The 22,339-nt window shown below is 38.4% G+C and overlaps 1 protein-coding gene across 3 annotated transcripts in view; it reads left to right on the top strand.

The window, feature by feature from the left end:
* FTO (FTO alpha-ketoglutarate dependent dioxygenase) overlaps nt 1-17,834 on the top strand; it is a 257,006-nt gene extending 239,172 nt beyond the window's left edge. For 2 of the 3 annotated variants that reach the window (XM_068411450.1, XM_068411449.1), the window contains one exon: nt 14,179-17,834. In XM_068411450.1, the coding sequence (XP_068267551.1) occupies nt 14,179-14,329 (151 nt within the window). In that variant the 3' untranslated portion in view covers nt 14,330-17,834. The remainder of the gene's footprint in view (nt 1-14,178) is intronic. The other variant, XR_011049089.1, reaches the window with a different exon arrangement.
* The last annotated feature ends 4,505 nt before the right edge of the window (nt 17,835-22,339 follow it).

Here is a 22,339-nt window from a genome sequence, read left to right as displayed (position 1 = left end):
CTGGATTGCTTCATTTCCTTTGTCATGATAGTAGCACCTATAACAGTCTTTATAGGATTCAAATCAACGTTATTGGGCCACAGGGTTCTTCAGTCTAAGTTAATAATACAGTATAGTGTCAGCCATTAACATCTCTAAGAGGGCTGGTTGTATGCAAAGACAGATACTGGTCTTTTGTGTGTGTGTGTGTTCTGGAGCAGGTTGAGAAAAAAATGGGTCTGAACACTGCTAAAAGCTTCCTGGCACAGCCTAGCTGACATGTGCCGAGAGGCTTTTTTACATTGGTAGAAGATTATTTGATTCTCAAAATCCAGAGATGCAGAGAATAATACCCTTCATTGCTTCTGAGTGAAAAATACAAAAGGCAGACTGGCAAACAAGATTTTTTTTAAGCCCCAAAGTTTTCATAAGGCAAAGGTGCTCTCTTAAAGGTATTCTAAACCTTCCAATTAGAAAGGTCACAAACATCTCTAGAAGATTGGTACCTGGTTTAAATTATGAGACAAATGTAAATGAACAGTATTTTTCTAATATCTTGTCAGGAATAAAAAGAAAGGGGAAGAAGTGGATGGAGCAGTCCTCAAGGACTTGAGAAGAACCTGTGGTTACAGTGTGATTTCACCAGTGTTCCACTCTGGGTAGACAGACAAGCCAACATTAAGTAAACCGAGCCTGGTAAAGTCATTAGGCTTGGAAAAGGGAGATCAAATTGATATCTGTTAACAGAAAGTAGCTAACGCAGGCCTGGCACTGTTTGGGCAGGCTGTGTGTGGCAGGATTATATTTAGATGTTTCCAAGGGAAAACTAAAATAAAGCAACAGCGTTCTACGTGCTTGATAGTGGGGAAACGCTAGAAAAGCTAAAGTGAAAGTAGAAAGGACAAGCTGTAGGAGAACATCAGAAAATGGGCTTTTCGTCTTGCTGAGGAATGTCATTAACTTCCCTAGATGCTCTTGCTGGCACTTCAATAAACCAGAGAGTGTGTGAAATTTCCCTGTAGAACTGCACATATCTGAGAAATACAAGCTACAAATTAATAACTCCTCAGGAATACTTAAGAAAGGAAAAAAGAAGAAAGGACACCTCCTGTTTGCACCAAGAAGAGGAGGATTATGTAGCTATTGCCAAAATCCTTAAATTTTATGTTAGTTCCTTGGCATTAAGACAGGTAGGAGTAATAGCATTTCAGCAAAGAAAAAGGTGAACGCATACTTTGCGTTTCAGATTAATATAATCACAATATTATTTGAAAACTAAGTAGGAGGGATATTAGGTCTGTTGCATGCTCAGGGAGGTAGTGTTTCTTGTAACACAGGAAGAAAAGAAATTTCATCAGCAGTTCGCTGAAAGGAATGACTAACGTAGCTCAGATGGCAAGCAATAAGCTAGGAAAAATGGAGTCTGAAACACAACATTCATAGACAAAATAAAACATATGTAAGGCCAAGACCATCCCCTTTTCATAAAGTTTAAATAACTGTTCTTTAGCAGACACAGAATGAAGGAAGACAAAACAGTAGGTCTCTTGTGAGAGTAACAAAATGGATACTTTTCATTATACATATCTTGATTCCCCATGAATCTGCACGAAGCACGAAGGGGTGGACAGCTTATGGCACCCAACAGGAGAAGATTTCTGTTTCCTTGGGCTCAAAAAATTTACACCATTATCCACAGAATGTGAACCTGACAGCGTGGGTGTTATGTAGGTTACTGGGCAGAAATCCCTGAAAAAAGCTGCTAGTACATTATTGTAGTCCTGCCTTACTTCGCATCACACGTGGAAGATTCATGCCCATTGCATAATGAATTAGAGAGAGCGGGTCTGTGCAGTACAGGGACTAGAGACTAAATGCGAGGATAGGGACTGGGGTAGGGATAGGATGGCTACCTCAAGTGCTTAAGAAAAGTTGCAGTTAATATATGTGTATACAGCTGTGCGTTGAGCAGGGACGCAGGGATCATCTCGAGGGACCCTACGCAGGGAAGCTTTTAAGCTTGTGCTGAACTTGAAATATATTTGAAAGTTCCACTGAGCTAAATGAGATTTAAATATGTGACTATGCATTTTGCTCAATCCTGATAGAAGATTGAATCAGGTCCTTAATTAACTAATGTAAGAGGTCTTTGGAATTCTGTTGTGGTGTTTTAAGAGGAATTATATGACAGAATAACGTGAGAGTAGCATTGCAGGTCAATCAGCACAGCAGATACCACTTTTTCTCATTAACAGACTTCAGGTTTTGTAGCCATTTTGTAATAAAGAATTAGTCAAGAGAAAGCACATAAATGTTTGAAAATGAATTTGAGTTGTAGCTTGCAAATACTAACAAAATAACCCATCTGAACTGCTCTTAAGGCATTGGCACCATACACTTTATTATCATTAGAGTGTTCCCTATGGCAATAACTTCATCCAAGAAGAATTTCAAGAGTAGTTGCATTATCTATTGAAAAGCAATTTTTCAGTTTCTATTCAGGCAAGATAGTTTTACGAATAACTCTGAAGTTTGCTCTGAAGGCCATTTCAATCGTCCGTAGATCTTATGATATTATGTTACCTCTTTTGTTTCAAATTCACAGCATAAGAAAGAAAAAGAATGACATAAATTGGATGTTAGAAGAGTTCTGAAGAAAGACATCAGAAGAATTCAAGAGTAAGAAGAGAACTCAGCATTATTTGTTATTTTCCATCCTAAAGTAAAAAGAGAACAAAGCATCAAAAGCATCAGTAGAGAGAGATAGCTCAAAGCCAGGACTATATATCATAGCTTATAAAACAAGTGAGTTGGCACCATGGAAAGGTCTAATGTCTTAGTCTGTGGTTTAAAGTCATTGATATTGCAGTCAGAAAGATTCTTTACACCACAGAAAATAACATGAAGAGCTGTATGCATTTGTTGCAATAGACATTGCAGGTTTTACCTGCTAGTAGAGTTTTGGTACTTATGTGGTTGAATAAGTCTTCATGGTGCTGAGAGAATTCAAGTGACATTCAATCAGTGGACGTGTCGGTGGACCAGATAGAATCGGGATCTTGCACTTTTTTTAAGCACTTATGGCAGTAATGTCTGTGAAAGTAGGGCAGGATCAGATGTGTGTAGTTTATCATGTGTTTAAATTGGTTGAATGCAATCATATTCAATAAAGGTAAGTGTATTCCTGTCTAATAACTTTAAATCATCGTTCAGTCTATACTGAAATTTTAGTTGGTGTAAATATATTGCAGACTTACATTAATTGCAACATTTTGAAGTATAGTGGTGCTGAACTTCTACGCAGAATTTCTTCCCTTAATGCAGCTGAAAATACGTAAATGCATTTATTTGCATTGTATTTGGACAATGGTAATTATTTACAAGTTAAAATAGAAAAGGGTATTTAACATCTCTATATAATGTTTTCAGTTATTTGAAATGCAAAGTGTAAATATAAAAAATTCTGAGGTCTTGTTTGGTAATCAGAAAGATTTACTCCACTTATAGAAGCAGAGAAGCGGCATATTGAGCATATTGTTGCCATGTGATTTTTATTTGTCCCTGCATGTACTGTAGCATTTCCTGGGACATCAAGTCTATTTCTGTGCCAGCAGTGGAGTTTTTTTGGTGGTATGTTTTTATAGTGATTTATCCATAAAATATCACTGAATAAAGCAGCAGCCCTGGAGAAAGTCTGCAGTGACTGAAATGCAATTAGTTACATGAGGTTTTCTTTTTTTATTCCTAAACTTCTTTTTCCTCTTTTTGAGCATCTCTACCTTTCTTGTCTCTGTTTTCGTATTTCCCTATTATTTGCTCCCTTCTGCTTCTGTTTGGCCTCATGTTGACCTAAAGGAAACTGTGTTTTAGTCCATAGGATTGCATTGCTCTTATAGTATTAGTTCCAATATATGTTATAAACATTCTGGTTGCAGGGTACAGCTGAGATGCACAACATAGGGAAGACAATGTAGTTCTGCAGCACAATAAACCTTTTTTTTTTTTTGTCTCCTAAGCCACATAGGAGTTCAAGGCCATATCTCTTGATATAAAATGTGGTGTAAGCCGCTCATACATGTGTGTGAGTATATATGTGTCTATGTATATATAGAGAGATGTATATATGTACAGATACATATTTGTACCACAAGTTCTAGTGATAAGCAAAATCTTAATTTCAGTCTGCAAATACAGAGTTAGTCTTGTGGTGGTTTGGCTTTCCCATATGGTGCTTGCTATCAGTCTATCACAGTTCCCTTTTGGTTAATGAAACATGCATATTCACTGAAATGGGCCAAAGCTCGTGAGAGCTGCATTTAGGAGGAGTCTGAGAGCAGCTGGACAGCATGGTTCCTGGGGCAGGATCTCCATTCGATGTCACTCTCCCTACTAAACTTACAACAACAAAAGATTGTTCAGTGTAAAATCGCATGCACAGTCCTTCTTGCACAGTAGTTACTACAAATATCTATGGTCTGCCAAGCCATTCTGCTCCCAAGTGCTGCCCCTTCGGTGCCGCCCTTGCTTTGGTCCTGATGGAAGTTGTGAGATTTTGAGGGTGGGTAGGTACTAGCAGCTCGCAAGAGTGACGCAGGAAGCACTTCGGGCTCTAAGGATTACATAGCTTTGATGCTGGACAGATAGAGCCCATTTCTGTCCAGTCTGATATAAGGATCAAGTAGTATGGTTACAGTTAGTTGCATTCAGTCGTGTTTCTCTTGATTTTACTTTCTGCTTATAACAAATAGGGATTTGTCATACAGCTGTTGATTTTTATTAACGTGAAAAGTTGAGGAAAAATGCACACTCAACAAGGAAAATGTTGTAGCTTTGTTGCAGAAGGGCAGAGCCTGCAATCCCTGAGGTTCTTTGGAAAATGGGATTGCTTACTTTGAGTGAGGGGGCATTAAATGGAAGTCCATCCTCCTGCAGTGTCATCTAAACCCATCTGACATTTGTGTTTTTCCTTGGTTATATGACATCTACATAAAAGGAGTATGAAAGATAAAGTGGAACAGTAAATGATGCTGGAAGCATCATTAACTTTTCTGGTGGCATTCTTTTGGAAAATACAGTGTCTTTCAAAAAAATGTGCCATATGCATGGCTCAGCCCCAAATCTTCCAGCAGTCTAATACTGGCAAGGGAGGGCATCTGTAGCCCCCTGGGAAGCAGGCTGTGGAGATTTCCTTTTCTCCTCTTTGTTGGTTTTTATTTCCATTTCCTTTTCCTCTCTTTTTCTCAGTCATTTAACACCATTCTGCACAACAGAGGGGAGCATCTGGCCCCAAGTAAACACCCAATAAAATAAGTGGGGGAAGTTCACAGCTCCCTTGGTGCTGTTGCGTCTGTCTGTCTGGTTGTGGACTCGACAAGATAACCATGCATCAATTTACATTGTCCGGGCTATCTTCACAGCCAGAAGTGCTTGAAACCTTATTTTAATAGAAGCTTAGATTCTGAAGAATACTGTAAAATCTCTCCAAAGGCTCCAAATCAGCAATTCCATCTGTGTTTCTGCAAATGTAGAGGAACAATGCCCCAGCTGATTATGCAAAGAGAATGAAAATAGTTATTTTAAAAGTGCATAAAATCAATACTTCGGGGAAAACAAGTCAGCTGTGTTTATACTCAGCGTATAGCAGACATTTTGTTTCTTTGTCTGAAAAAATCATAGGAAAGCAAGGATCGCAAGTGAAGTAGAACAGCCGATCATACAGTGTAACAGAGGGGACTGGAACATCAGATGCCTCGGCAAAGGCTTAGAGCATTTTAGGTTCCTTTTGAGAGAATGTAAATTATATTGAGGCTGATATATTTCTGTGTTGTTTGAAGTCAAAGCCAAATATTCTCAGCACAGAGGGAATAACTCACATCCCATTGCTGATCATGAAAAGTATATGACTAAATCCATGTCTGTGGTGCTGAAAATTTCCGCCTTAAATGCTGTCTCTTTTGGAGTGCTGGGATTTTTTGCAAGTATTGGTATGAAGGGGTGTGTATGTAAATATGTATAAACGTGCTTCTCCTGCAGTCAGGATACATTGCTTGCATACATATTCTAAAAACAGGAACCAACAGCATCAGAGAAACAGGGCTGAAATGGAACAATTTGTAGACCTATAGGTTAAATTGGATTAAACTTCATCTTTCAGCAAATGCTGTGTTATTTATTCAGTGTTTCTCTGGGGGATTTCCTTACCCCTACACTTTATAGAGAGTAGTGATGTTTCTTAATTAAAAAATCAAACAAACATGGAATGGAGGCTGCCCCACACAGCCATTCTCTTGTGGGAATAGGAGGCACACTGATTTTCTCATGGACAGTTTCTAGGTCTGTTGGACAGAGGCCACAAAGAAGAGGAAACGCTCTGTCTGGGGAAGTCAAGTTTACATCACGCATCCGATGCCAGCACTGTTCTCGGTGGCTCTACAGTTGCTGCAGTGCCATCTACTAGGAATTCCCCTTTGGTAGGGTGGAGTTGGTGGACGTGGTGAGGAAGGTCTCATCAGAAGTATACAATCCCCACTCTGTAGCTGAAGATACTGTGCAGCAAATCTTTATCCCATAGTTTGTCAGCTAAATAGTTTAGAAAGGCTGAAAGATATTTTTACAGATTTCAATTAGTGTTGTAGTCAAGAAATTTATTGAAAATTTATTTTAATTTCTCTACAGTTAAGGCAAAGCAAAACATTCTTTAAAAATAGTTTTTTGAGTTTTCACGTATTTCTACAAATACATGTGAAACATGATGGTACACCACTTGAAAACTCCTCACAGTTGGACTCCACCAATGCTTTGGTTGCTGTTATTTCAACATTTGAAATGTGTTAACAAATTATATTTTTCTCATATTTACCTGATTTACAATTTGAGTAAAAATAGAAACTGTGGCTTTTTCAAGTTCATGCAACTGTCACTTAAACCTCTTTAGTGTCAGGTTCATTGATCTCTCTCCTACCTCTCTGTGGCACAGCAAAATGCACTCTGCAGGCCAGGGTTCAAAAATGGATTCTGCTGTAGATTCACTTTGTAGAAATACACACAAGGATGATGCTGGCTGTTTTCAGGCTGTCCTACTGTGTCACCAGTGATGCCTCAGGATATTTTAGCAGCGTCTTCATTTCTTTGGAGGCATAAAGCTCTTGGGTCAGTGACTGTACACTGTTCTGTAGTAGGGGCCAAATGCATCAGTGACACAAGCCATTATCAGCTTCTGAAAGAAGCAGCCAGGAAAGATTTTCTAACATGCCATCGTGTGTATTTGTACTTGCATATTTGTGCAGCTGATACATGTTTTTTCTTGGATTAAAATTTAACTGATCCTGCCTCCATCCCTTCCTAAATCTGGCCTTCTCTTTCCAAGTTTCGTATCTGAAAACAAACTCATTTTGTCCCTTCTGTAAATGCAGTCCTGGTATTGACCATTACTTCTGGGTGGGCATACTCTAGTTACAGCACATGAAAGAACATCAGCAGTGACTTAATGTAAATGGGACCGGCTACTTGGGAATACGCTGGAGATTAGATGTTCAAAAGAACGAGGCACTGCTCTCTTTCCATCTGGCCACTTCATTTCACTGCCTGTTTGGGACCAGTACTTCTGTGATCTGGTTTGCAGAGTCAAGTATTGATGTAATTTGTTTTGTTCTTAAAAGGCAGAGTAAACCTTGGAAGGTTTTAGTTGTGCAAAGTCACAGTAGGGACAAGCATGGAACAACTGAAAGAAATACTCTCTGCCAAGGTTGACAACTTTCTGATTGGTTAATTAAAAAAGCTAAGAAAATCTTTGGTTTAAGGTTTAGATTGAACTCAATAACTTTCAAAATTCCAGTTTTGGCGTGAAAAAATAGAATTTTGTTGGTGATAAAGACAAAGCATTTATAGCCATATGAAGAAAACATCTTCATATTGTTATATTTCAATATATTTATATTTTCTCTATCCTTTGTTTTTTCATTAAACAGTTTTTAGGGTACAAATTATGAAAGTTAATCATAATACCAAGTGAAGGATTTGTAAATCATTGGCTTGATTATGTTTTACAGAGTTGAAACAAAGAGATCAGAAAACATTCCACCCTAAGCCTGTGTCATGATGGGCCATTAACTAACCCCCATTTTCCAAGCACCCTTGAATTTTGGTGAAGTTCCGGCTGAAATACTGATTTTGTATATGTTATTTCCTCTAAAATAAGCGAAACCACAAGTCAAGATTTCAACATTTTTTAACTATAAAGAAGTTTAACTTCAGCTCCCTATGTAAGTCTCATGTCTTGGATTAGGTCTCCAGAAAAGTACTCCCAGGACAGCACAGCAAAGGTTTCCCTCTGATATAGCTGATCCAGGCTATGTTCTGAGCTCTGTCCATGCAGAATAAGGGTACTAGTGACACAATGGCTGTTGCACATTTTATTCCCAATGGAAGAGTTGGCATTTCTCCAACTGGGTTTGTTTTCATTGTTCTTCGAGAACAATGTGTCCATTCTCCTGAATGGCAAGGACAGCTACCCTATACCTCTGTGAAACCGTGCACCTTTTGGATGTGTTTTATTATTGTGCATACTAGCTCGTGTCTATTGTGAATGGTTTCTGGAAAAGCATTTGGATTGAAACCACTGGAAGTTTCAACTTTGACTTAAGTGGTATCAGGTTTTAGTTGTGATGCATTCAGCAGCAGAAGTAAATTTTTCATATCTGTCAATGAGATACACTGTTTAGAAAAAAAAAAGAAAAATCAAGGTTAAGTTATTTGAGTAATTGTTCTCATGTACGTAATCTCGTATTTTCTCTGTGCTTTGCGTAACAATTCAGCTATTGAGAACTCACTGTATTGTCTTGTATATGCTCTGGCAACGGAGAATGTGAGATCGAAATGACATGGGATAATCCTAACACTGAGATTAGAGTAACTACACATAGTTTGCATTAAAATTTCCAGGCAGAGGAAAGGTTTGAAGGACAAGGATGAAAAAATCCAAACCTGCAAGCAAAGCTCTTATGTACCAGCTACCTGTACTATTAGGATTTGTGTTCACACAGCAGAGCTCTGTCTTGGAACAGTAATAAGCCATATTTGATCAGACTCAGATTTGCAAAGTCATTGCAAATCTTAAGAATGGAAGATGCTGTCTAAAGAAGCTACTACTATTACTCTTACTCAGAACAGTATCCATGTTAGCAGTGTTGTATCATTTTAACCAATGTCCGTATGGGCTTAATGAATGAGTTTGTCTTAGTAGGGTGATCTAAACCCTGTTTTTACCTGGACCATACTCCAAAGTTCTGAATATCAGCTCAGTAACACCTTTATTGTAGCATGAATGGAGGGAGGAAGTAACTCCCATATAAAACATAATCATTTCAGGAATGCTGGAATAAGCATGTATGGGTGAGCATGTACTTTGGTACATGCAGAGCAAATATCCCATCCTCCCTTTCTGACCATGCAGTACATGGGGAAGATGGCCAGACCCGTGTTCCTTGACTTACCTTATGAAGTGCCACGTGATCTCCATTGGTCTTTGAGCTGCCAGGTGCAGGCAGCTAAATTAGTACCATCTAGGAAGCAGGACTACTCATATCACCTCTTCGCTTTTAACACGCCTGTGCAGTCAGAGCCACAAATTGACCCCTATTGATCGGATTTGACTACACTTCTGTGGAGTAGACAAACAGTGCAATGGAATCCAAGGACTCTAATTCACAGTACCTTAGTTAGGTTCCTAGGTAATGCTTCTTATTTGCATTAATCACATTCATCAGCAGAACCCGAGGCCGCCTCCTGGCTTATATGCATTCCCATTCCTGACAACGAAAGTATCTGCTCTGAAAAAAAGAGTGGTTTAAGTATATTGATACTTAGTAGTTGCAAAACTTAACTGTTAGAAAGAAGACTGTTTTCCAATCAATGGCTCAGGCATTACTGTAAAATATATCGATTAAAAACAAAGCATAATGTTAGTCATTTAGTCAGTAGAGTGATGCAATATTGAAGTAAATTTATCCTTTGACTTTTGCATTAACCTTTTATTGACTGCTTGCATACTCATAATTAACAGACACTTTAGCTAGCTTGGTTAATTTTACCATCGTGATCAGTGTCCTCTAATGTAGCTGACACCCTGATCATCAGTGTCAGTGCGGCCCGAGGGACCATAACCAGGCAACTGTCCGTATCCGTGATCATACACCTACCCATGGGGAAATTAGCCACCTGCCAAGGGAAAGGGTCGTATACTGTCATACAAGTAGTCATACAGTCACACAAATGTTTGCCATGACTTAGTTGAACTTATATTAATATTCAGCTGTTGGTAAATATTAATGAGCAAAGTCTATTTGGCAAAAATGGACATAAAGGGGACCAAAAATCTGTGAAGTCTACACAGGAGAGGTAGTGAGAATGTGCACCGCAACAATAACTAATTGTTCCTTTAAAATGGGCTTTTTTAATTGAAACTGGCACAGGTCTTCATTGTTTGAGCAAAAGGCAGGGACCATGGAGTTCTGTGCATTCTGCACATCTTTAGACAAATCATCCTTTCTTTGATATGTTGCTGAACGTGTATTATCAAAGTGTTGGAGCTAAATTGCTCTGAAATAGATCATGACAGTTTTTCTGTTCTCCTGCTGCAAAGAAGGGTGTGAAAGATGCCTCTTGATTTGGCATCTGTTCTGTATCTCAGAGCATGTGTTATTTCCACTCTTAACACATTTTGTACATATACACAGATTAGATCTACTCTCTTTTGGAGATTTTACTTTATTAACTCAAATAACAGTTTTTAATTAATGTATAATATTTTAATTAATTTATAATATTATACATCTTGGTAGTTTCCTACTACCACAGTACTTCAGTGTTTGCAATGTTTCCCACATGGAGCCTCATAAATTCTTTTGTATCTGGGAAAAGATAGAATTTCTATCTGTTCTGAGTTGTCATTGCTAACTTATGTTAGTTACCTTTTCCCAGATGCAAAGGAATTTGAAATAATTCTGTGCAATTATTTAAGTGCCTTTGATTGTTCTGCTCCAGTTAAAAATGTTGCTGTCCTTTTGCCGGATCTTTGGGTCTGTTACCCTGCTACAAATTAAAGAGCATTGTAGGAACAACTTCTCCCACAGAAATTTATTAAAATCAATAGTAAGTTGATTTTAATAAGTTGAATAGTAAGTAAGGAGGTTCAGGTTGGACATTAGGAAGAATTCTTCTCAGAAAGGGTCATTAGACATTGGAACGGGCTGCCCAGGGAGGTGGTGGAGTCACCATCTCTGGATGTGTTTAAGAAAAGACTGGACGTGGCACTTAGTGCCATGGTCTAATTGACAGGGTGGTGTCAGGGCAATGGTTGGACTCGATGATCCCAGAGGTCTCTTCCAACCTGATTGATTCTGTGATTCTGTAATATACTCATCTGGAAAGGATTGCTCTTGCGCACTAAGGTGGAGTCAGCACGTATTTGGCTGATGGCATTCAAGCTGGTGGATGCCATTCAGATAAATGGCTTAAAGAACTGCCAGGCACAGCAAGGGCTGCTTAGAACCCAGCCCTGTACCTTTAAATGTGAGCAACTTAAATCAATGGATCCACCACAGGGATTGCAATTCTGATCAAAACAGGGGATTCACAAAATGTAAAAATGTAATGTTCACTGATCTTCTTGCTAGTGATATAACGCAAAGCAACAGCAATCCTGGACAGAGGGACAAAGGAGCTATGGGACTGCAGAACTTGGAATATTAAGGCACTGCTTTCCCCTTTTTTGCACTTTTGCGGTACACTGATGCATTTCTGTTGTCAGACTTGCACTGGCAGTCCGAGGACCTGGATTTCTCTAATCCCTCAAGTGGAATATGATATGGCTAAAACTTCCCAAGTGCATGATTGCCTGATAGTGAAGGCACGTGCTTAGTTGTAGGGTGACCTTTCAGAGATGGCTCTGCTGGTAAGAAAAATAGAGAGGGAAAGTAGCCACTGGAATAGTTGGCCATGGGCTGCCCAGTTAGAGCATCACTGTGACTGCTGACACATTTACAGCAACCCAAATGCCCGAACCCCAAATGTGAGGGAAAAGCAGATCTATGCATTTGTGTGAGCGAGCAAGGGAAAAAAGAGACATGAAAGGTAAAAAAAGGCCTCTGAAATGGTGAAGAAGCTAAAAGTTGGTATGTTTTTCCTCTCAATTTAAATTCTGTTGTCAATAGCAGATGTGTGAGAGAGAGAGTGTTTGTTATTATCAGTTGAGTTTTGCAGACCACATAATATGTCTGCAGTATTTACCGGCTGAACTTCTTGATTTGTCATCTGCAATAATCTCTACATGGTTAATTTATCCACTTTTAGATTGAAATGCTTGAACTGGAATATCTTATGCTACCCAGCAAATTGAGCGTATTATTTTGTGCCAAGATGGAAAATAAAGCAAGATTTTAAAAGCCTTATAGAGTTATGCTGTAATTACTTTCAGCTTTCCCTGCATATTAATTTTCTCCTGTTCCTTTATGTAATTTGGAAAATGTCTTCAGAACATGATGGCACAATCAGTTAAGTACCTCTCAGAACTCATACACTAAACTGCATTTGCTCTAACAACTATTATAAAGCAGCCGGCAAAACAAATCTTCTGTTATTCTGCACAGTGCAGCTTATCAATGCAAACAGTTTAATATTTATGCTAAGAGGATTGTCACAAGTAGCTTCTGTTCCTTTAATTCTTGTTTTAAATAAATAATGAGAACATTTAAACACATTACTCTTCCCAGGGCCCTGAGGTCGGCTAATCTTATTATTTATGAAGTGATGTGCTACATAATAGTACTTAGTGCATGTTAACAGATGCCATTATCAGGGGCTGATGTGGAGAGCTGAAGATATATTGGAATGTTACGTGTTAATACTGTCCTTGTAGTGTAATGTACGATGGATTGAGTGCCCAGGATGCTGGTGCGGCAATTAACCACACACCAACATGGGTGTAAAGCTGAAGTATGTTTTCTCGTGGGGATTACACGGCCATTAATAATTCCCAAGAGAAGAAGACATCTTTCATTTGGAAAGAGCCTCTTCCAGAAGGCTGACGGTGTAGACAAGGAAGTTGCGTGTGTCAATATTTTTAGAGTTCATTTTACAGAGATGAAAGACACGTATGTTTAAAACAACTTCAAAATTATTACAATTATGTGCTTTATAGAACATGAATTTTAAAAAACGTCTTACAAGAGATAAAAGTGTATTTCTACAATTTGCTTTTTATCTCTTTGAAGAACTACATAGACCTGCAGTATATACCAACATTGTAGTAATGCTTAGCGTCTTTCTTTGTCTTGCCCTGTTGCAAACATTAACTAATTAATCAGCAACATGCAAATTGTTTGAGGGGAGGGGATAAGAGAGGGGGAGAAATCCTCCTGGAACTGTGACAATTTTTTTGATGCCGCATGTTGTATTACAGCCTAATCTTTAGAGATATGATGGTTGCCACTTATAAAACTTCTGCAGGCTGCAGTTGAGTTGAATATTATAATTAGACTTCACTGATATTGATGAATAATCCATTTAATAAAAAACACTGTAATTTAAACATTTTCTCTGGAGACTAGCATACACTAACCTCTTAATTTAATTTTATTGAAGTTTTGCCCACCTATTCATCATTGGAAGTTGTTATTAACCTCCATTTCCATTTATCTTTATAGAATTTTCTCTTTTTATATTGCCTTTTTCAGAGCTAAGCAGGTTGATACACTTGTAAATCTCCAGAATCTACAAAGCTAGTCCAGCTTCTTTAATATTGTTTAGTCTATCCCCCCTGACCTTAATGCAGTAAATTCAGTTTAATCTTTCTCAATAATCTAGTAATACTTTGGAAACTGGCAAACATTTAAATCTGATAATGGTTTAATCACATACTTTAAATAACAGCTGAGATAATGAAAAAATAATTCAACATATAAAGGTACACTAACTGAGTTTTCTCTGTGATTGGCTTTTTGAGAAATCCCTATAGAAAATACAAAGCCTACAACAGAAATCAGCTTCACTGTAAATGAACAATCCATTTGGTCAGAAGATGTGGTATTTCTTTTTTATTATCATCTTTCTCTTTAAATTAATGCACAAATGTATCCTCGCTGAGTATTGAGTTTCTTGACACAGTTCTACTCAAGTAGTTCATCTGCTTCCCTTTCTTTTCAGATGCCGGTCAGAAGCAGCAGAGAGCTTGCCGGAAGACCAGAAACCAGAATGCCATCCCTTCTGGACAGATGATGAATGTAATATGCCTCTGCCATTTGATCTTGAAGAAATAATTACTAATCTACAAAACCTCGTTCAGTGGGTAGAATAACAAGTGACCTTCCAGCCTAGAATTATTGATGCTCATCATTTGGAGAGAAGCCTTTTAGTTTAACATAAATCTTTTCAGCTTTATGATTCCTTGATCATGTGTTATTTTATGTGTCAATGCAGATTTTACCGGTCTTCACACAGTACCTTAGTTACTGTCTCATAATAAAAAAGACCAGGCCCCAAATCTACAGAAACAGGTGGCTTTTAAGACCTGAAGTCCAGAGCACCAGCTTCAGTTCTTTCCTCCTCCACTCTTAATTCCCATTAACCCTACAGCCCATGGATATCCATGTTTCCACAAGTTCCCTTGATGTCTAAATTTCAGCTTCCATGAGTGGCTAGGACTGCCTCTGGCTTGGCAGGTTTGAGCAACATCAGGCGTAGCTCACAACTGCGACAAAGCAGAATCCATGATCTGGGCATCCTAATGGGAGGCCAGCTTGAGGTGAGCCTGTTGGATATTTCCAGGATGAAGCTGTGCACACAGTACAGTGACTTCTTCATCCACTAAAACAGACAGAGGTACAGGACATGGTGGAGAAAGTTCTTTATGCAATGGCTCCTTGTTTTAGAGCATTTTTTTCAGATAAGGAACTCTGGAGAAGCATCCTGACATAGATCCTAAGGCTTTCTTGCTGTTTTTCATCATGGCAATTGAGTAGTACTGGGAGAGATTTCCAATTTGAATCTATACCTCCTGGGCTCCCTGGAACTCAGAATTTGGTTCCTAACCATGGCTTTGTTTCTGCATGTGGTGAATCCTATTCTGAGACCAAGTTTCCCAGTGCATTGTGTAAAGAGCTGATGGACTTAAGTAAGGATTTTCATTTGGGGTGTCAGATCCCCTGACAGATTAGATTTAGGTTGTGTGATACTGGGCATTGCAGCATCTGTGTTCATCTAGTGACATCTATGAGAACAAAACCAGAAGGCTACAAGAAATGAAGCTGTTTGTGATCTGGTTTGTAATAACATGCTATAAAAAGAACAATTCTATGTTGGACGATACAGGGCACTCCTGAATGAGAGAGAGATTTTTCATTTGGTTAAGTTGCTATTTTAACTGGAGCTGGTGTACACCTTTTCCTTTGCCATAAAAAGCAGAAGAAAATCATATTATGGTGAAACAGCACTCAGTCTGTATTACCACTAAAAAGAAACCAGTAAGGCTCAGAGCTTGAGATTGCCACCAAGAAATGAATACGCCTCCTGTGTTAATCTGCTCTTTAAAATCACTGTTGAGGCCAGGCTATACCAGTACAGTGTATTGGCAAAGTGCTCTGTGTGTGGATGAGGCTTGTACTGCCCAAAATTGTGCTTTTGACAGTAGAACATGTGCCAGACCTCCCTGGAGCTAAAGAAGCTGTGCCAGCAAAAAATCAGTCTTAGTGGTATAGAACTGTGTCCACACCTACCAGCTTTTGCCAGGACAATTACGTCAAGTAGAGATTTTACCTCTTAGCACCTTTGACATAGCTATGCCAGCAAAAGTATAAAGACCTGCATGAGCATTTTCATTGCAGTACTGGACTTCTGCTAAAACCGTTAGCCACCCTGTAGAACGTAAAGACTCTCTAAAGAATAAATTAGTATTTAAAGTAGGTTTGATTATATTATAACCTTGATCCATACATTTATCTGTTGTCCCTTGTGCCACGGATTTCTTAACATTTTGAAATACTGTGTTATGGGCGTAGCTTTTTCTTTCCTGCACTAGCTAAAGCTGGCTTTACCAGTGGGCAAAGAGCATATATTTGGATTAATGCCACACTAAATACTGTTTACTTTGGAGATCACTTAGAGAAAAGCTAGCTGAAGATGTGGGAATTTGAAAAGGCAGTTCTCACAGAAACTGGTATTACTTTGGAAATGAGCAAGATAAATTCAAACAGGCTAATGATGTAACACTGTTAACACAGCATTTGAGGGGATTGTTTGTTTATGCTGTTACTTTGTGATTATTTTGTGTTTAATTAAACGCTGCTAGAAACCATGGGGATCACAGTATTGAAATGAATCTGACAGAAGGCACATCAATGTTGTAGTTTGTAGCTGAAGTGGAGGCATAGCTATTAAAAAATGATTGGCAAATAATTATTTCCAGCAGTAGTGAGAAAAAAAATACGCTGTTTTTTTTCATGTATTAGGAGACTGCTGGCAGCAAGAATAGAATTTTTAAAAATCTATGGTTCTAGGTCTTGTCTGTGCTGAAGATTTAAGCTAGTAAATTAGCTGAGCTTGTACTAGCCTCAGTGCGGTCAGACAGCACATGTTTAAGCCGTGGATGGTAATGACATAGACAAATGAACACCTTTGGAATGGATAAGACCTAAGATTCACTGGCAAAATACCAATAATCAAGTGGTTAAAGAGGATTAATGCTCTGTGTTGCATTCCAGTCTCACATCATCTGAATCAGTGTAACCTGATTGAGTTCAGTTGAAATACAGAAGTATACGAAGGTTTCATATCTCCAAAGCCCACAGGAGTTGATAGCAAAGACATGAGTAAGGTTTATGGAACTGTTTGAAGCACGTAGTCATGCCAAAAGTTACCCCAAGAGGACAACACATTTAAAGGTAAATATCTATAAAAAAACCTGAGAGATCAAGTGTAAATTATTACTGTGTTTGGATTATGTACTAGAAGCAAATACGTTGAAGTTTTCTTTGTTTTATTCAAATAATTATAATTTAGCTCATGTTGCAATGATACTTTAGCAATCCATTTATATTCCAGCATTAGATAACCCATTTCCATTTTGGATGAGCTGAAAAACACAGCCTCTAATGGATGTTCTGTGTATAGCAACTGTTTGCCAAGTCTGGATGCTCTAGAGGCAGGAGGACGAAGGTCAGTTTTTTTCAAGGAAGAGGTGAGAGCATAAATTAGCTTCTAACATTAGATTCAGTGATTCTTTTTAAATGGTGAAGTTCATGACTTTGCTTACATTTACTTTTCATCAGCCATGAAAGAATTAAGGTAAAATAGTTCACTTGCACATGTGTGTCAGGCTAAATGGATTACAGAAGATACAGATCAGTTTGCCTGTCTGCACTTGCCTTTAGACAATATTCATCAATTTTACAAAAGCTACTGACTAAACATGGAACCAATACAAATGAAATGCTCGAGGCAAGGGCTTTCTTTAAAAACTCTGATACAGTGGTTTGACACTGATAGAAAGAAAATGTTGGCAGAAAATGAAAAACTTTTATTGTTTCTGTAATTTGGGGGATGAAAGGTAAAGGTCGTTTTGAAGTATTTGATAGAAAACTGCTGTGTTATGCCATGTAATTAGAAATGTTTTTATAATGCTTTATTCATGTCTCTGTATATGAAAATATTTTATCCTGTAGGTCCTTTCTTTTTGTTAAAAGGTTATGTAAATAAAAAATATTAATCTCAATACAGTAGATTTTAAAGGCATCATGCTTATGCTCTGAGCTTTACAGCAGATTCTGATTATCTAAAATGTAAATAAGAATGCCATGAGTAATCACTGACTGGAAACTGTCCAGGATGGATAACATGCAATGTAATAAATATCCAAATCAGTTATCTTATTATCATCCAGATATAGTTTTAGTTTCACTGGTAATGATGCAAGATGTGCTTTAAAATCATGCTGGACTTAATGCTGTGGCACAGATTGAGGGATTCCAGTGCCATAACAACAGGAAAAAAAAATGAAAAGAATACCAAAATCCATCTTGAAAGATGGCTAAAATATTGTTGTGTGTTAAGAGTGGGCATTTCTCCTTTCTCCCTTACTGTAGTGCCGTTCCATTAGTCCTGTGTTATGCAGAGGAATTTGGGCTAATGTAACAGAGATTAAACTAGCCCAGGAAGTGATCTCGAAACTGGGATGAGAGGTGGATAGGAGAGATGAGATTCACATGAGGTGCAAGGGATGTGCTTTCTCAAGGCCATAACTTTCTTAACTTAACTCATATGGGAGTCATTGAGCAGTAACTTGTACAGTACAGGTCAGGATCTCTCCCTTAATTGTTACCACCTGGTGCAAAGTCAATGTTGGCTCCTTAACCCCCCTCATGCCCCCAACAGCTGGTCTTCAGCTTTTTGCTAGGAGCTGACCACTGTCTCCTTTCACCAAGGTTACAGAGATGGGAAGAATGGTCGTTCCATTATAGCAACAGACATGAGAAACCCTGATCCCCAGCTTCAGCCTCCACCTCTGTCCTACTACACCGTCATGGACTGAGTACCTCTGCTCAGCATCTGTTTCCCATTTGAGATTCAAGTTGCTGCAGCTTATCTTCTGAACTATCCCACTGGGTGAGCTGCTATGAGGAAGGGTCAGTCAAACAGACAGAACGCTGTTCACAGTGAGGTTCCTTGTCCCAAAAAAAGACAACCACTGCACTCCCCACAGGAGAGTGAGAAGCTCAGCCCTATGCTAATCTAGTGTTAGAGGGTGGGAGCTGTTAGGTAGTGATGAAAAACTTCAGAAAAAACACTGACATTCAGTGTTTCTGAGGACTCCCAACCTGCCTGATTCTGGCTGTCACCTCACCCCACCTGTAAGGGCAGAGGCAATCCTGGATAGAACCACTGTTCTCTTCTCTTTCCAGTCCATACTGAGACTCATCACCTTCAATATGGCTGGGCTTGCATCTTAATTTACATTCATCTGTCCTCTTCACCTTAGCCTGGGGTCATTCATTGAACAAGAGAAGATAATTTATACAATTGCAAAAAGACTGTGCTTAGTAATGCTGCAGAACTGGCTGCATAACATGTCAAATAAAAGCCAACAAATAAATGATACAGTTATCACATTAAAATGATGATGTTTGCAAGCACTTCACACATGACATGAAAACTATGGTTTATCTTCTTGTTGCTTTGGAGATAGCATTCATAATTCACACAATAGCAAAGGATGCGCTATGCTGTGGTTTACATCGTCTAATACTCCAATGGTTTTACAGTGCTTGTCCATGATGAATCAGAATTTGGTCACAAAAGTTGTTTTCCTCCCCCTCCGTATCGTCAAATACTTGCTTTCATGCCAGCACATCTTGGTCTGATTAGTCCCCTTGATTAGAGGCTAAAGTAAAAAGTCAGGTGTATAGGATTCCCATTATCCTTTATTTCACTGCTTCTAAGAATAGGTCAGATAGAGTTATTTCAGTGAAAATGTGAACAATCAACTTCTGTTTACCATTAACCTTCAGTTTTCTTTTCTTAAAATCAAATCAGGGCTTGGTAGGCAGTTATTTTCATACATGTCCCTTGATCAGTGGAACAATCTGTCAAAAGCCATTAAAGCCTCTATTAGGTTGAATTGCATTCAAAGCTAAACTATCCAATCATTTAAAGGGCTGTGATGATTGTTTTTAATGTATTGTACATTTATTTCTCTCTCTGAGTGGTAACATAACTTTGAAACTAAGCATGTATGACTAGGGCTTTTTACTATCTAGCATGTCCTGAGAAGCTTGGTTTCTTGTGGAAGATGAATGTCTACATGAAAAGGAAGAAATGAATGCAGTGAAATCACCTGTATATTCTCAGAAGCTTTTTTCTCCATTTTTTTCCTATTTCATTGTATCCATCAAGGTGTAACATACATGGAATGGGAAGAAATTTTCCAAGGTCCTTTGCTTAAAAGCGTCACTGAAAAATTTAACATCTAATTGTAGTACTATTTTAAAGTGGCTTTTTATCTTGAGATCTCAGGATGCTTTACACAGCAACTGAGGCAGAGGTCAAAAGTGCAGCTGTGTTCTGACTGCTGACACTGGAACGGGGCATACGTAACCCTCCGTCACTGGTATGTCTCAATTACTTCCAGTTAATCAGCTCAGTTTACAGATTAAAGATGCTCTCATAGAACCTATTTTTTTCTCCAAAGATATATCTCAAAGTGGAGCTGGAATCTGTCCTCCTCATGCCATATTTAACATATTATTTAATTGCATAACATACAATAATAGGTCTCAGGTAATAGAGATCTTTCAGGCTTCCTAATGTTTGATTAAACTTTCCAGTGCATCTTTTAGTTACATTTGAAGTCCCTGAGCTCTCAGTGGCAAAGATAAATTTTATTGGAACTATTAAATTATTCCATGGAGAATATGCAGCTATGCAGTATATAATATGATATGATATCGTATAATATAATACAATCCGTACTCTTTTAGCTTGATTTTAAGTATGTCCACTGCACACCCCATGAGGTGATATAACTGCTGTACTAGGAAACTCTTAGGAAAATACCCTGTGGGTACTTGGGTGCTATTTATCAAGGTGAAGATGCATTGCTGGAACAAACTGGAATGCTGGTTGTGCACCTGTTAGCACTTTTGTCTGGTACGTATTTGGCAGTCTGGTAGTACTTTACTAAGAGCACTACTTTTCTAGTTATTTTGATGAACATCCTAATAATTTATTACCCAAACATTATCAAAGCATTCCACAGTTCTCTCATTGCTGTTCTTTCTCTTCTATCCACTGGTGCCCTTTCTTTCCCTTTTGTCTCAATATTAACAGTAATGTTATGAACAAGTTGTGTTCTTTGTTAGGCTGACATGACTTTAAAGTGAGAAAACTTAAAAGCTATGTATCAGGTAGCATTTTCTCAAGTATATTTATTATCAAACCAGTTTATTAGGATATTTTTGTTCCTTACTTATTTGGTAGTGCAACATGTAATTTTTATTAAGGACTATTTATGTAACACTGCAAGATATATGATGGTATCTAAATTTGTGTTTTGTATCTGCTAATTTACTGATGTTTATAAAATAAAACACTCAAAGAATCTGTCTGTCATTTGTCCTCCAGAAGGTGTTAGGTCATGTCGTCAATACCGCATTGTTGCAGTGAATGGAAGAAGAGGAGTATATTTTCCACACCATCTAACTTCAGGTGCCTACATGAGAAAATTAATTTCTGTAAGCTTCCTATATGCTGACTAGCAAGAGGTAAGCTTCTTCAAAGGAGCAAACTTTGCATCAGCTCTTCAGTGGGGCATCTCTCTCTACCTGAACTGTATTGCAAGTCCAAGTTAGGTTGCATAGTTATCCTCATCTGCTTATGCTGACAACTTAATAATAAATAGTAAATAAGTGGTAAATAGAAAATGGTAAATAGATAAAAGAGATAATGGGAAATTTGTTGTTACTCTTGTAATAAAGGGAATTAAATTCTGATTATAGTGCAAATCTTCTAGTAAAGATGACAGATTAATTTCTGTTACTTTGGTAAGACTCATAACATAAATCGACATGACTGACTTCTACTCCCTGTAATAGTGTTTCCTTCAGCAAAAATTTATGGCTCTACTACTAGGTTTAGTAGATATTATTCTGGCTGTGCAACTCCACACTTCCCATATTTGACACAAACTCTTATATTATGTGAGTAGTAGGAACTCAGTGCCTACCAGCACTGCATCAACCTGTTTGAGTGTATAAACTGTTCTATGTTTGTGGCAGTAGAGTTTGCAATTTAAAATGTATGTAGTCACGTTAAACAAGGCAATATCAAAGAAATGTGTCTTGCACATAGAGTAAGAGGTGGTGAGGTTTGTGATGTCTGTCATTTGTAGGGAGCTTCTTTTCACGTTTTTATCTCCCACTCACAGCAGATTTTGTGGAGGGCTTTACTATGTCAAAGGAATAGTTATCGTCATTTGTCTCCATCTCAGGGCTATGGATAGCCTAAAGTCCAAGCCACCCCAGATTTGGGTCACAGAGCAAGGCAAGGACCATTACTGCAAATTTCATTTGATACTCTGAAGAGTGCTGTTGTAGAGTACAGCAGAACGAGTTGATGTGCACGTGCCCATGTTGCTGAGATGCACTGCGGTGTTCTGTATTACTTGGAGTTGCCTTAATGCCAAAGTCTGTGTGCCCAAGCTAGTCTGCATTACTAGATTCCAGCCAAGAGGTGACGAAAGCGTGAATAACAGAGGCCAGGTCATTCCTTGCCAGGGTGGAATGGAGTCTCCAAGCCAAAAAGAGTTGACAAGAGAGCA

The sequence above is a fragment of the Nyctibius grandis genome, chromosome 12, assembly GCF_013368605.1.
Source record: "Nyctibius grandis isolate bNycGra1 chromosome 12, bNycGra1.pri, whole genome shotgun sequence".
Lineage (NCBI taxonomy): Eukaryota > Metazoa > Chordata > Aves > Nyctibiiformes > Nyctibiidae > Nyctibius > Nyctibius grandis.
This window is presented reverse-complemented; position numbering and strand designations above follow the sequence as displayed.